At 40.2% G+C, this 16775-nt stretch overlaps 1 protein-coding gene across 2 annotated transcripts in view; it reads right to left on the bottom strand.

The window, feature by feature from the left end:
• The window catches only part of SLC16A7 (solute carrier family 16 member 7), a 122628-nt gene that overhangs the window by 30418 nt on the left and 75435 nt on the right, over positions 1 to 16775 (bottom strand). For both annotated transcript variants that reach the window (XM_077338660.1, XM_077338661.1), the window contains exon 2: positions 15985 to 16219. In XM_077338660.1, coding sequence (XP_077194775.1) covers positions 15985 to 16198 — 214 coding nt within the window. In that variant the 5' untranslated portion in view covers positions 16199 to 16219. The remainder of the gene's footprint in view (positions 1 to 15984; positions 16220 to 16775) is intronic.

The following is a 16775-nucleotide window of genomic DNA, read 5'->3' as shown; positions in this document are numbered from 1 at the left end:
GCTGTGGGCAGCCCAGCAAAGGGATCAGGGCCTTTCCCCCTTATGGTCTCCCAATAGCATGGGAATACTGCCTTCAGCCCAGGCTAGCCCTCCCCTAGGCCCAGGACATGGAAGGGGAGTGGGGCTTATACAAAATCTTTCTCTCTTCTGGCTGTTTAGCCTCAATCTTGGGATAAGAGAAGTGCATGCCATTACTGCAACTGTGGGCAGCCCAGCAAAGGGATCAGGGCCTCATCCCCTTTATGGTTTCTCAACAACATGGGCATATTTCCTTCAGCCCAGGTGAGTGCTCCCCTAGGCCCAGTACATGGACATGGGGTGAGGCTTATACCAGACCTTTCTTCCTTCTGGCTATTCCAGGCAAGACAGACTCCTTTCTTTTTTTCCTAGCTACATTCAAGGATTACTTTTTGTTTACATAACCACTTAATAGGCCATTTCAGGCAGGTTGAGGAGATGAGCTATTGAGACTGGAAGGGCTAGCCCACTCTTGTCCTTAAGAAGTATACTAATTTGCATAACCCTGGTATCTGGACAAAGCTCTCCCATACCTGAGAGCCGAAGGCCAGTATGATATGCATAGAATTTTGATTACAACTTGGGGTTGGTTGAAATATTGAAAACTTCTAGGATAAGTTTCAAAATCACAGGAGGAAACAACCACCAATGAAAGGTCTACTTTGAAAATGGAACAAAATCTAGAATCTGTTCTTTTGTTTCATTTATCATTAAAATAGAGATTATATAAATATAGTGTTAACTTATTTTGATAGCCTGGGACAGGTTCTCTCTTTTTCTGTTAGAATATTTATTTAGAACCACCAGTTTTTTTGTGTTGTAGTTATACCTTTTCAGCCTAGCCTGATACACTAGATAGATGGGAAAGGATAAAGTTATCCTGAATCTTTTATTTCAGTTCAATAAGACTACCTCCACAGTGGGCTCTGTAGGGTTGATGTAGGACTATACAGTTCCATGGAGACTTAAGAATCAGCCATGTATGTTTTCTTCCAGCATGCAAATTAATTTTTTCATTGTAGTTAAAAACTGAATGTGCATTTCATAGAATCATAGAATCATAGTTGGAAGGTCCCTCCCTGGTCATCTAGTCTAACCCCCTGCAGAATCACCCATGACCTAACATTCCAGTCATGAGTGTTATTCCATACTCTGAGCATTAGTGATAAGATTGTAATCCTTCATTCATATGTCCAAGGGTTTTAGTTTTTGAATTTATCTGTAAGTTAATGGTTCCCTGCATATGTGCCATTCCCTGTACATCTGCAGAGTTCCCATCCACATTTATTGTCAACAGTAACAATAGTACCAAGAGCAAATTAAAAGCTGTTTTGCTTTAGTTGTTTTAAATTATAATGTATTTCACAACTGGAAATATTTTGTGAGAATGGTAATTGTTAGGCACAAAAGGTACAAAATTGCGCCTTTTGGAAAACGCTTCAAATTTCACCCATTTTTAACCATTCTTTCAGGGAGAAAAACAACAGCAGCATATCTGAGATCACAAATGTGTATCCTATCTATTGGCTATGTGCTATCTAAATGGATGGACTTGACAAATGTTACTGGATCACATGGTGTAATTGCATTTTTAGTGTCTTCCCCACTTTTAGAAGGATATAAAACAGAAATAGGAAGGACCAGCTTAAGAATTCTAAAAGGAACCTTTTCTATCCAAATAAATTGTTCAGATACTAGGCGGACCTAGCTGGCCAAGTGTTTGTCTGGCACACCTCCTGCACCTTTAATAGCTACATGACATGCTTATATTTAGTAGGTGATACTTTTCCTGGCATAGAGATGAACTTGTAGTGATTTAGCAGTGAAACATTTCCTATCTACCATGTAGCAGTCAAAGCTGCGGTAGCCTTGACCTATCTGAATCTACAATAGCTTCTTGGGTACAATGAATCATAATATGCTCATTCAATAAACTCAAATATATTGGACAGAGTAGATTTGTATCTTTTTTGCTGACAGCTGACTATGATAACCTTACAATATGCAAATCATTACAACTAGTTATTTACTTATTTGGGAAAAATAATCCATTTTACTGCCTAAAAAACACACACAAACACACACAACTTCAGCTGGGATTAGTTAGGGTGACCACCTCCCCCCTGGATCCCTGTCTGTCATGGTTGCTCAAAGTAGGTGATTGATGGATAGGAGTCCCTTTGGGGGAGATTGTGAATCTCCCCCTAAAATCAGGCGAGTTCCCCGAAGGGCTAAAGGTGGCACTCGTTCGTCCTTTTTTGAAAAAAAAACATTGCTGGATACATGGGACCCTGCCAACTACTGCCCAGTTTCGCATTTTGTGTTCCTAGGAAAGGTGGTGGAGAGGGCTGCTGCGGACCAGCTTCTAGCATTTTTGGAGGAAACTTTGGCTCTGGATCCATACCAGTCTGGCTTCCATCCTGGCCACAAGGTGGAGACCACACTGGTCGCTCTGACAAATGATCTCCAGTGACAGCTAGATCAGGGAGCTCAGCTATCCTCGTGCTTTTAGATCTGTCGGCCGCATTTGATGTGGTCAATCACGAGCTGTTATCCCACTTCCTCACCAGGACTGGCATTAGAGGAACAGCCTTACTATGGCTGATCTCCTTCCTTAAGAACCAGACACAGAGGACTGCTGTGGAGGAGGAGTTATCTGACCCCTTTATGCTCCCATGCGTAGTACCGCAAGGGGCTATACTCTTCCCCATGCTTTTTAAAATGTATATGTGCCCTCTGGCCCAGCTGGTCTGGGGCTTTAGGCTGGGATGTTACCAATATGTGGATGACACCCAGCTCTACCTCCTGATGTCTGGCTGGCCAAACTCCCCCCCCCGGTTGCCAGATGTTTGAAAGCAGTAGCTGGCTCAGGCAGAGATGTCTGAAACTCAACCCCTCCAAGACAGAGGTCCTGTGCCTGGGCAAAAGGGAGAGGATCAGGAAGTGTGTCTCCCCTCTCTGGATGGGGTACAACTTACACCTGTGCCAACAGCCAGGAATTGAACTGTGAGCTTTGATGCCTGGAGGCTCAGATCACAAAGGTAGCCAAAATGGCATTTTTTCCACCTATGCCAAGCGAGGCTACTAGCACCTTCCATGTTCTTGGAACATCTGGCCACAGTGGGCCTTCCCTTGTCCCTAACCTGTAAATTGCAATTGGTACAAAATGCGGGCTTCAAGGGTCCTCACTAGGTCATCCTGGAGGGCCCATGTCCAGCCTATGCTGCAGGAGCTGCATTGGTTGCTGGTTAGCTTCTGGGAAGACGTGGGACTCTTTGCTGTTGTGTTGCTCTGGACTGCAAAGGGGTTACTTCCTTATGGCAGCTGGATAAAAAGTGAGAAGAAAGTAGCCTCACATGTCTAAGTTGTGACCTATTCATGCTGGCTTGACTTTCCAGGAAGTTTTGTTATAGGACCCCTGACTCCAAGGTTGGGAATAAAATGAATTCCTTGCAATGGTTAATCAGGTGTTTCATTATTTAAACTACTGTAAAAAAGGAGCTTGCACTACTTCCTGTCCATGAAAAGGCCATCACTGTTTAATAAAAGGTTTTTTAAAGTTGCACTCTCTTTTTTCCAGCCATCCCAGATTTTATTAGGAGGTGATAATATTCTGTCTATTTTTCTTCCAAGGGGATAATCTATATTGCTATATAATCTCACACAAGTGAAAGGAAATGCAACATGGAACATTTGCAGAAGATAATTTGAAGCCTTTGGTTTTTCAAGATCACATTTTACATGCAAAAGATAACTTCCAGTCCTACTTAAGTCCCTCATAAATGAGAGCAAACTAAGAAGCAGAGATAATTTTAGCAGCAAATAAGTATTAAACTGAAGAGCTTAAGCAAGTGGTTATCTAAATAAAGAGTTTGACTTTGTCATTGTTCCCTTCTTTCTGGCTTCTCATCCTTTTTATTTGATTTATTTATATTTTCCTGGGAAGTCAAAGATAAAACAATTCATTGTTGCTTCATTTAAAAAAAAACAGGAGTCAATAAAGATTAAGGAGAGGTGTGTCAAAGTGGCTCAGGGGTATTTTGAATGCAGTCATGACAAAAAGCAAGAGCAGCACATCAAGGCATTAACTAGTCAAAGACTGAGGGACTATCTGGTACTATGTCAGATAACTGGCCACCCAAGATTGTCAGGTAAACATTTTTTTAAGAACTTTCATGGCAGGAAACAGTTTTGTTTGCATAGAGAACAAATGAATTTGCTCCTGATATTGATCTGACTGCGGAAGCCAGGCACATATAGCAGCTGTGGGAATGCAAAAGAAGCCTTGAAGTCAGAATTACTATTTTCTTTATATAGAAAAATAGGACCAGAACGATTCATGCTTGAAAGGTTTTTTTATGCGTAAAACTAATTGTGGCAATGATTGCTTAAATTAGTTGAATAAAAAGTATTTTAACCATAAAAATATTTCTAAGCTCATTACATCTTGTAAATGCAAGTTCTGGTTGACAAAGGTGGCCATTATCTGAATTAGCAATGCAAACATTTTGGCAAATGCTTCATAAATTTGAATATGTACACAAAAACAACCCGAGTGGGGGAAAGATACTGACAAAGAACAACAGGCTGCTATTTTGTCCTGAAAGTACTGACATAAAATCCTAGGTATAGATATTCTACTAAAGATGTAGTAGAAAATGAACATTTAGCCAACAAAGTTTAGAACTAGAAAATGATAAAAGATGTTGTTTCTTAATTGAAATCTCTTATAATACGTATAAATTTATTGTACGTATAAAAATCAACAGTGAAATATTCCATAACTGGAAAAGGCAGACATTATTACAAAGGATTTTGGCACGTATTAAACAGGTTGTTTAGTTTAAGGAGAGTATAATAATACAGTGCAATAGGGATGGGAATGAACCTGTTCAGCACAAACTCGAGGCCATTCCGCACAACTTCAATGTAGCCAAAGTCTTACCTTTCGTAAACGCTATTAATTCAACGTTCTGCATGACGTAATAAAAAAAACACAAAACTCCCGCTGAACTCCAGCAACAATCAGAATTTTATAGTGCTTAGGGGGAAGCTACACTTCTGAACACAAGCCGCAACACATCAGCAAAAGACATGTGCACTCTCAAAATAGCGGTAGAAAGAATGTCCCTCTCTAGCTCTTGCCACTGAGCTTCCAGAAATGAGATCGCCATTTCCCCCCCCCCTTAAACCAGCGAAAGCAATGAATAAGTGAGGCTTCTCCTGCTGAAGTCCCTCCACAGAGGTGCTTAACAGTAAAACAAAGCTCCTTTCTGCAATTGTCTTTAAAGTTTCCGAGCACAATACAGCCCCCTGTTCGACACTGCCCGTAATTTTGGCCACAAATCGCGCCCATGGGGAGGGGATTTTTTTTTACTTGAATAGTGTGGAAATGATTAAGCGCTAGTTCCTATGCCAGCAAGAAAGGTCTTTCTGAGACAATGATTGAACAAACATTAGTTGCGACTGGTGTGTTTGGGTTTTTAAAAAACAGTTTTTAAAGGGAAGGGGGCTTTTTGGGAGCATGAACACAACAGTTCATTGGCTGTTGTGTTTGATTGACGGCCAGGGGCGGGAAGAAGCATGGAATAATATTGCTTCCTTTGTTGCAATTCCAGCGAGACCAGAAACCTGTGGGAAATTAATGAACCGCTACTGGGACTTCAATATTCCACTAGAATTGAAGGTATGTGGAATGATGAAATTCCACTATTAAATATAGCGTTTCTGCATACTGCAAACATTTAGCAACATTGGTTATTGTGTGAAATGGCCCTGGTATGGTTCATAGCCCCTGAAATGGAATGATGAAATGGTTGGCAGGCTGAAAAAGCTGCAAAACATTTCATCAATCTGTTTTGCTTCATCCCACTTGGGATGCTGCCAGCCATTTAAACCTAACAGCCTGGTGGGCCTACCCATCCATTTTGCTCCCCATTCCCCACTTTCAAACAGTGAAGCAAACTTGACTGGGGAAATGGTTCACAGCCATTTCAGCCTAACAACAGATGTGTACACCTGCCCAGCTGTTAAACGAAAATAGCCGCAAGCCGTTTAAACCTAAGAGTTTGACAGGCCTGCTAGTCAGCTGTTATTATTTTTTATTATTTTTTAATTTCTATACTGCTCTTCCCCAAGGACTGAAGGAGGCTTACAACATTAATCTAGTAATTAAGCAATTAAAACACATTAAAACATTAAATTATTATTATTTAAAAACCCAGGGGCTCACAACCTTCCTGGGGGGAGGGAGCAGAAATAAAGTGCTAGGATGGAATTAGCTATATGGTGTCTGGATGTTATTTTCTACCCAGGAAGTTAAGTTATTCTTGATTTTTCTATGGGCCTCAACCATAGGTCTGGTGGAACAGCTTAGTCTAACAGGTCCTGTGGAACTGCTTTAATACCCACAGGGCCTGATCTCATTCATTCCACCAGGCCAGTACCAGGGCAGAGAAAGTCCTGGCTCTGGTTAAGTCCAGTTTCATTTCTCTGGAGGCAGAGATCTTGAGATTTGCATGCTTGAGTGTAAACACCTCTGAGGGGCATAGGGGAAAGAGGTGGTCTGACAGGTATGAAGGTTCTAGACTGTTTAGGCAGGCATTCTCAAACCAGGGTTTTGTGAAATCCTGGGGTTTCTTGATGGCCTCAGAAAGGTTTCCCAAGTGGATGGGAGTTAATTTTTTAAAATATATATTTTTAAAATTTGGTAAATATTTATCAGGTGATATGAACATATATGGTCATCTTGACCCATCTCCCACTGCCAAAATTGCAATGATGGTCCTGGAGGAGGTGGGTAGGGGCTCCGAGTGGGCATGTACACAGCTCTGCTTCCTAACCATATTCTGCATGATTGTGCCACTTCTGGGGTTTCTTGAAACCCAAAGAATATTTCAAGGGTTTCTCAATTGTAAAGAAGTCAAGAAAACCTGGTTTAGGACCTTTAAGGTCCTAAGCTGGTTTAGGTCCTAACACTATGAATCTGATTTGGTCCTCAATCTGGAGCCGATGCAACTGGGACAGCACTGGTCAAATGTGCTCTCTCCACCTGGTTTCCATAAGGAACCGGGCCACTGAATTTTGAACCTGTTGAAGTTCAAGGTTAGTCCTGTGTACAGTGAATTGCAGTAGTCTGGTCTGGAGGTGACCATACATAGATCATAGTGGACAGGTCAGACATTGACAGGTAAGGCGCTAGCTGTGACCTGGGCCGCCATTGAAAAGGAGGAGTCCAGGATCACCCCCAGGCTCCTTACAGGAGCCCAAGTTGTTAATTGTACCTATAAAGGGCTAGTAATTATAGCGAATCATCTGGGGCATGCCAACCTAATCTACATCTTAGCTGGATTCAACATCAGATGACTCCACTTGAGCCAATCCATTACTGCCTCCAGACAACTGGTCTGGGGGTGTAGTTTGGTATAGTGGTTAGGAGTGCAGACTTCTAATCTGGTGAGCTGGGTTTGATTCCCCGCTCCTCTTTCACATGCAACCAGCTGGGTGACCTTGGGCTTGCCTCAGCACTGATAAAGCTGTTCTGACTGAGCAATAATTTCAGGGCTCTCTTAGCCTCACTTCCCTCACAGGGTGTCTGTTGTGGGGAGAGGAAAGGGAAGGCAAATGTAAGCTGCTTTGAGACTCCTTTGGGTAGAGAAAAGCAGCGTATAAGAACCAACTCTTCTTCTTCTAAATCAATGAATAAATAAATATAACAAAAGTTTGTAGATATAATACAGATTAAACTCCTATCAACTGTTTCCACGGGATGCAGAACACTACTTCTCATCACCAGACAAATTAGTCATGTTGTTTTACAGTTAGCTGCATGATCCTGTAATCATTTCCCACAATATGTGTGAAATGACAGAGAATACTTAAGGACTTATGGGGTGGCAATTCCCCCTCAACTTTATCCCCCTCCCTATACTATGTTCTCTTTCCCTCCTCCTGGAAACTGCCATATTTTCTTGCCTTTCCCTGCCTCATTCTCACCTTCTCAGCCATTCATCAACCTACCCTTTACCTATTGCTCAACTTAAGCTAAATTATTTATTTACTGTCCCTTTCAGAGCCAGCACTTGCATGGAGTTCCCACACAATGTATCATGTGATCCAACAATGGGTCACCCCCTTATTTCAGTTCCCACAAAGCTGTCACAAGCTCCCATGCGTTGTACACATCTTTGAGAGCTTACAGCAGGACCAGAGAGAGGGAATGTGTGCCTGCACAGAACACATTGATGAACAGAAAATTGCAATTCTTTTTTCATCTGCCATCTTCATGTGCAGCCCCACATTGGGTCTATTAGTGAGCTACTCACTAGATGATGTGAGGTGAGACTCTTACTGGAACAGTACCTGTTTGATGCCCATGCCCATGCCTGCCTCCTTTCTCACTTGATGATCTAGGGCAGGGGTAGTCAAACTGGGGCCCTCCAGATGTCCATGGACTACAATTCCCAGGAGCCCCCTGCTAGCGAATGCTGGCAGGGGGCTCCTGGGAATTGTAATCCATGGACATCTGGAGGGCCGCAGTTTGACTACCCCTGATCTAGGGCATAATTTTTTACAAATGTCTCTTCTTTCAACCAGGCTGCGGCTCTGCAGGTGTCCAGAAAGTTAACTAACTAATTGATAAAACCTGCAAGGAATCCTAAGTGAGATGACGGAGTCCATAGGGGAACCAGGATAAAATGCTGTTCGAATTCCAGAACCTTAGCAGACTTGGAACATGCCAACTTGGATACAGGTTCAAACCTTTGTTTGTGTTTATACATGTCTCTTTGAAGGAGGTTCTGCCTGTGATGGGGTTTTAGCTAAAAGTTCTGAAGCAGTTGAACCTGGGCATCTAGATTCTGCCTCAAGGGCAATTGAAATGGCCCTCTTTGGAGAAATCAGAATCACCTTGGTGGTCACTCCCATAGGGACTGAACCATCCAAAGGTAATTCAGAGGGCATTTCAGTAGTTGAAGCTGGGGGAAGCAGAACTGAGCCTGTCAGACCCAAAGTTGGAGTTGCCTTTCATGGAACCAAATAGGATAAAGCCTTCTCCCATAGCACAGCTTTCAGCCTAGAGGCCAACCTGATCATATCTTTGAGGTAAAACATTGGCAAATTGGGCATGTTTCAACATTGTAGGCTTACCCCAAGCACAAGGCATAGCTCATGCTCATCACTCTGCATCCTTTTTGTTCCACATTTGAAACATTTCTAAATATTGCCTGGGATACCATAAGAAAGGAAAACAAGCATATAAGTGGGTAGTGTTCATCTTCTGATTGGACCTATCTCCCAATAGATGCTCAAAGGTGAAAAGTTCTTTAGCAAAGAAAGAGGGGTCCATCATGTCTATCATACTATTAGAAAGTTTCCTATCAGCAAAAATGGAAATGAGGGGAGGGGGCATGTGACATTAGGTCATTCTATATTAAAAAAAAAACTAGTAGAAGGGGAACTTCACACATATGCCAGCTGTGAGAGGGGTGGAGTGCCCCCTTTGAAGTTTTTAAGCTAGAAAGGATATATCCACAGTCAGCCCAATATGGGGCTGCATGAGATGATGGAATATGAAAATGTATATGGTTCACATTAACCATTATCGATCTATGGGCAATTCCAAAAACAGACCACAACTATTTACTAAGTTACAGCTGATGACACTGATAACGTGCTCAACTAAGGAACAACTATTTCACTTATTCACATGGTCCTGCACGTTCACTTATTCAGATAGTTTACAACCTATGAACACATTTATGTGGACTGCAACATTCATCCAACCTATCTGGATCTGATTCTTCAAGTTTGCAAAACTGTTTTATGGCATAGATAAGAATAAGATATATCAGATTATGCTTCAGATTGATACTATTTTAAAGCCTTTGGTTTTACCATACAGACACATCCCATTCCACGTACAAAAACTAGTAGACGATGAACTAGATATTTAGAGAGGCAGTGTGTAGTGGTTAAGAGCAGCGGCTTCTAATCTAGCGAGCTGGGTTTGATTTCCTGGTCATCCACATGCAGCCAACTGGGTGACCTTGAGAAAGTCACAGTCCTGATAGTTTTGTTTTCACCGAGAATCATAGAATCATAGAGTTAGAAGCGGTCATACAGGCCATCTAGTCCAACCCCCTGCTCAACGCAGGATCAGCCCTAAGCACCCTAAAGCATCCAAGAAAAGTGTGTATCCAACCTTTGCTTGAAGACTGCCAGTGAGGGGGAGCTCACCACCTCCTTAGGCAGCCTATTCCACTGCTGTACTACTCTGACTGTGAACATTTTTTTTCCTGATATCTAGCCTATATCGTTGTAGTTTAAACCCATTACTGCACGTCCTTTCCTTTGCAGCCAAGTCCTGTCATAGCTTTCTTGGCCTCACCTACCTCACAGGGTGTCTGTTCTGGGGAGAGGAAGGCAATTGGAAGCCGATTTGAAACTCCTTCTGGTAGATAAAAGCAGAGTATAAAAACTAACTCTTCTTCTAGAAAAAGCTTGATATAATTGAGAAGATAGAAGGCTCTACCCAGTGGTGTAATAAAGACTAAGCAGCTTCTTGGAAGAATTTCTGGTTCCCAACAATTTGAATGCAGCATCCAGTCCTGTCTAGGGATGTGCACAAGTACAGTTTAGATTTGGCAGGACCTGGGTATTAGCACAAGGATTTGGGTTTCGATGATTGAAGTAGCCAAATCAATTTGAGCTCCAAAAGCGCTCATCGAGGTCACACACCTGGCTGCATGTGGAGGAAGACATCTCAATTTCTTTTGGGGACCATGATGAGAACCCCTCAATTTCTTTTGGGAATTGGTGTGATATGGTATCATTTTATTAACCATGGAAGTAGGCTTTGGGCTTGAGTTTCAAGGGCTATTATTCTTTCTAGTGTAGTATTTGTGGATAATTCTGAATATTTTTGGCACAATCTTTTTTTTTAATTCCTGAAATGCTATTAAACAACTTGTGTTGTTCCTGTCTATACTTATTATCAGGAGTCACAGTTCTTGCTCCTGTCACCTCATTATGTCCCCCTTTACCCTACCTGCAAATTTTAAATTAGTTCAACATAGTTTAAAACACATGTTAAAAATCTGAATGTGAAGTATTCCCTCAAGCCCATGAGGCATTTGGAAATTGGGAAGTTGTGTTTTCAAGGACGCATTAAATTAGGTTCTTAAAATTCAGTGCTCTGCATATTCTGAGTGTAAATAAAGGGTTTTGTCCCTTACAGCAAAGACACAAAGGTCAATGACAAGCAATTTCCTAGTTGTTGCTCATTTCATTTTCTCAGAACCAATGTATAAAAAAACTGGAAGTGACTATCGATGTCTGAGGAAAATAATTGCGAGAGTCTACTTAATCTTGTACAAAAGTTAAAAATGCGGCCATCACTTAGCTGCATTATATGAATTTTACAACTGTCATTTATTTTTGCAGTGGGGGCCATTTCGATTTCACAATATTATCACTATGACATTGGTCATATAACAGTTTCTTGGGAGTAATTCCTATTGAGGTCTAGCATCGGAATATAACATGCAACATTCTGGAGATTAATGTTGTTCTGTAGGCCAAGACCAATGAAGTGAACCATTTGTCTCCAACATTATCCAGATCTGGAAGTTTGCCAGTTAAACATAACAGAGATACTCAATGGTTTGTTTCCAGCTTTATAAAAAGGAGAGGCCTCTGAATATATAGTATCTGTTCTTAGTAGCCTGGTATAAACTTATTTGATCCAATTTTTTAGAAATCACCCCTGTTGTTGGTCATAACAGCACCCAGCCAAGTAACTCCATCAATAACTAAGCATTGCTTCTCTAAATCTTAGCATCTGTCATTTAACTAGATGAACATAATTTGCAGTGTTTTGAGAAGTGGGCAATATTTTTTCTTTACATACTTTCTGTGCACTAGTCATAGTTTTAGAAACTTAGTCTTTGTTTTGTTAACTAAACTCATTTTTTCCCAAAAGCGTTGAGAGCCTGAGTTAAAAGCACAAATATTTTAAACTTACCATATACCTTATTTTTTCCCCAATTAACGGCAGAATAAATTGCAAGCACTTATTTAGGAGCTGCTTTTGAATTATTATGTGAGCAAAACAACAGGAGTCTGTTGCAGTTTAAAAATTATTAAGCTAAAAATAGGTTTCTTTGTGACCTAGCAAAGACAGTTGTTATTCTTTCCTCTGCAAATTGCCATACAGTATCACGGGGGACAAGTACATCATAAGACATGAGAAAAATTAAACACATCAACTAAATAGGCTTTCAATTGGCCCCAATGCCTGAGGACTTATAAAATGCAAGCAGGAACAGAGGAACATGAACTTTCAGCTTAGTCCTAAACATACACCCTTCTAAGACCACCAACTACAACTCACTTAGAAATGTTTATATTAGGCTTGACACATGTTGAGCATCTGCAGGAGGGGTTAGAATTAAGGGCTTTCCTCTGGTCATTTAAAAACCTGATCCAGTCTTTCTTCTGTTCCTAGGCTGTTGTTTTATATTATTCCAATGGTTCAAGGCTAGTGTTACCATCATCAATTTAATACAAAAATCAGACATGCCTGAAATATACCAAGCTGTTCTTTCATGATGGGCAATATCCAACTATGCTAGTCAATAGAAAACTTTGCATTGACATGCACCAAGGAAATGATAAGAAGAATCCCAAAATTCTAAGTTTGTTTTAGTTGATGGCCTTAAAAAGGTATAAATTATAAGACTCCAGTGTAAAGGACCAAGTCTGCCATATTGAAAGCTGATGCCATGAAGATTTCAAAGTAATGTAAGGAAACAGAGACAATGATAACATAAGTGCTAAAAAAACCCCACTGAAAGACATTGTTGTTTGAGATATCAAAGTCCCTCCACTTCTATAATTGCCTCTGGTAAAATAGGTTGTGGTTTCTGTCTCTATCCTCAGTGACAATGAGCCCATCCACAAAGCCATTGCCCTTAATTTCACAGAGATGGCAGCCTCTGCTCAACAGAACCCTCAAACAAGTTGCCATGGAGACTGAACAGGTATTCCTAGCTAGAGTGGAGGGTTCTTCATGACCAAACAATAAGGTGAATGTTCAGCCCTGATTAGCCTGTATCCATAACACTTGTTCAACTATGATGCCAAGTCAACAGACATCAAAAACCCCACACATGAATTGATTAAACTGTGAATGATTTAAACATATATATAAAAGTTGGAAACCAACATCTGTCAAAATGTTCTATTTGCTAAAAGGGAAGTTTAATACCAAATTTAATTTATGCAATTTAGAGTGTCATGTCTATGCTTTCTTGAAGAGGTGAACACCATGCTTGACCTATTTGCTGAATTAACCACAAATCCAAGAGAGCATATGGATGACCAGATGGCCTGCTATAATTTAATAGCATTTATTCTAAGTATGAAGTAAGTGATAAACATAATTAACATTCCTTTTAGCTTCTTACTGGACGTCTTTTATTAGTTTCATTTTTTTCCCGGAGAAATTGAAAGGTAAGTTAATATCTTGTTACTGAAACACAGATGCCAGCTAATTACCTCAGGAGGCTGAAAGCCTACATTGCAGAGAGTCTTGCCTAGACTCTCACTTATCCAACGACCCTGCTGTGAAGATTAATAGGCAAAGCACTAAATCATAATGAGTGTGTCAGATCTCAAATGTTTTTCAGCTTCCCTAATTAGCATTAAGAGATACGGAGTATGCCTGCAACATTCTTCTATACATGTTAGACTTTTGATGTAAACAACGTTCTTTGCACACCACATTCTTACTGCTTTATTTCAGAGTACAGTACATCAAATGCTAAAAATCAAACAATCATTCTCAGATTGAAGAAAAACATAACCAAGAAATAACTCCTTCCCAAACCTTATTTTAATTGTTTGCCTATTTCATCCTCTGCCAGTGATTGTTTAACTGCTGTATATCATGGGAAGCAATTTTTAGTAAGTATTCTTCAAAGAATGTTTACCTTGGGCAAGGCTACCTGCTGCTATCATGTTAAAGCTGTGTGAATATAGCAAGGCATCAAAATAACTTTGCACAGTTGAACTGCATTGCAACCTGCTTTGATAATAGCATATAAAGATTACTTGTGATCTCTTTGTGATACTTGATACTTATTTTAGAAGAATTTCAGAGTTGCAGTGAAGGGGTATAAATTAAGAATTGCCTGAATAATTTTATATTTACATATTGTAAGAGAAGTACAGGTTCTTATTGTCAGTAATAGTAAGGCAGAGGGAAACTTAGCTTCCCTAAGAAAGTTCCAGCATCATTATATGATCTACTAGAAATCAATAAGGTGAAGCATCAGGATTATAACATCCTAAAACAGCCAGAAAAAGCTGGATGAGAGTGGGTGAAAAATTGGTCCACTGCAGCCAAACCTATGTAAAGTCTTATGGCACTGCACAGACCAACATATCTATTGTTGGCATATGTTTGTTTGTTTGTTTTTTGAGAGCTGGAGCTTGTATTGCCAACCAACCAGGAGAAATTGTCCATCTCCTTTAACACGGTGCAGTACTGGATAATTGATGCTCTTCATGGCATGGACCTAAGTAAAACATCACCTGATTGCAGATGAAACTGTAATTCACTCTAGGCAGTGTTTCCCCTGAAGTTACAAAACTTCAATTGGCCTGTGCTCTCCCAGCTGCAGTGGCTCCAGACTGAAGACCCAGAATCAGATCCAAGATTTTGGTTCTACCTTTAAAACTCTAAATGGTTGGGGAATGTTGTATCTGCAGGACCATTTCTCCAAATATATCTTCCAAAGGACACTAAGATCTAGTGGTCAAAACCTTAGGATCCCTGGCCCTAAAGGTCTTGTAAAACTGAGCTGTTCCCCCAGGCATATGTTTGAGGTCCCAAAAATTAGCATCTAAAATTTCACTGACTTCCCTATCTAATAATCTAATTCCATCTAATTATTTTCTATCATCATCATCATCATTATCATCATCATCATCATCTGGCATTCCTTCTCCTCCCCTCTGAGCAGGAGATGGCCTAGGCAAATTAGTTTTAGCTTTAATCCAGAGGTAGTCAAACTGCGGCCCTGCAGATGTCCATGGACTTCAATTCCCATGAACCCCTGCTAGCGAATGCTGGCAGGGGCTCATGGGAACTGTAGTCCATGGACATCTGGAGGGCCGCAGTTTACCCTGTAATATTTTAGACTTTAGTTTTGCATATTTATATTATTGTATTTTTAAATTATATGTAGCCTGTCCTGAGCCTCCAGGGAAGGTCAGAGTATAAATACAAGAATAAACAAAGAAACTGATTTTAAAAGGCAGCTAGTAGAACCAGTTTAATGGATATCAGATCTATCTGGAGCTCACTTTGACAAATATACGTCAAATACTTGAGTGATTTGATAGGCTGAATTATATTACCTCTTGCATTTTATTAATTTAGCCTCATCTCTAGAATTAAGCATGAAAAACTTGTATATTATAAATTATATTCTGCACAATTTTACATTAAAATAAAGCAAAATACTCTATTTCATAATACTCTACACTAGAATGAAGCTATAGTTTCTGGAAATTTAAGTCAGTTTCTTCTGAAGTAAATGGGACCTGAGAGAATCAATGCACTTATAAGTAGCACCACTTGATCATGCTAATTAATCCAGAAGACTTGATACATGATGTTACATTTCCATTTGTTCTCTATGGGGTAGACGAGCTTCTTTCACCTCACTACCTGATTTTAGAAGGTGTTTAGATTCTTGCTTAACACAGTAATGTCTTATAATTCATGAATTGTTCATCTAATGTGCTATGAGAAGAAATATTTGGTATAGCATTTCTAGAAGCAGAAATGGGATATTAAGGACTGGGATGGAGTTCAGAAAAAGGAATAGAGAGGGAACAATTAGGGGTTTGCAAGAGAAGCTCCTAATGATAGGGGGAAATGGAGAGTTCCACAGGTACCTCCTGCATACATGACAGCCAACATGATTGATGATATCCAAGCTATCTGGCTATATGTTGTATGGAAGATATCCTGTATTTCCTTGAAGAACACTGTGATGGCTTTAGGGAATGCATAGGAAAATCCAATGGAGATGAATGCCCCGAAGACCACGATCCAGCCCCATCCTCCATCAGGGGGAGCATACTGCGGTGATGTTCCTGCAGGGGGCATTTTTTTTTCCTTGCAATTAAGCTGTAGGGGGAAATAAAAAAGTTGAAATGATGCTTTCAATAGAACATTCTATCCATATATTTGCCAATTAAATACCAGATCTAAAAAGTTGTTATAAAACAAACAGTTTCATAGAGAGCAGGATCTTTACATTACAATGTTGTGCAGATGTAGTGTAATTACTCATCAATAGAAGCCAAGGCAATGTTCAGGAGGAGGGAAAGTCTTGGCAGTTGTTACTAAAAGAACATCATTAGGTATACAGCAGCTTTTGCAGGTCACTGATCCAAGTCACTGAAGTTGTATTTAGCAATTAATCGCAGATGGTAAAGTGACATTTGGGGTCTGCTGATATCAATCTCCCAAGCTCCACCATTTCCAGTGATACAGGTTTGAAATGCACCATATGAAGTTCTGGCTTCTATCAAGTATGAATGCCACATTTTAGGAGTATGTGTCACATTTTTTTTTACTTGTGATATGAAAGTTATTTTTAATAGAAGATATAATTGACTTAAAAAGTCATGAGACCCAATGAATAGAAATCTTTATACCACACAACAATGCACTAATAGAG

The sequence above is a fragment of the Paroedura picta genome, chromosome 5 (assembly GCF_049243985.1).
Source record: "Paroedura picta isolate Pp20150507F chromosome 5, Ppicta_v3.0, whole genome shotgun sequence".
NCBI lineage: Eukaryota > Metazoa > Chordata > Lepidosauria > Squamata > Gekkonidae > Paroedura > Paroedura picta.
This window is presented reverse-complemented; position numbering and strand designations above follow the sequence as displayed.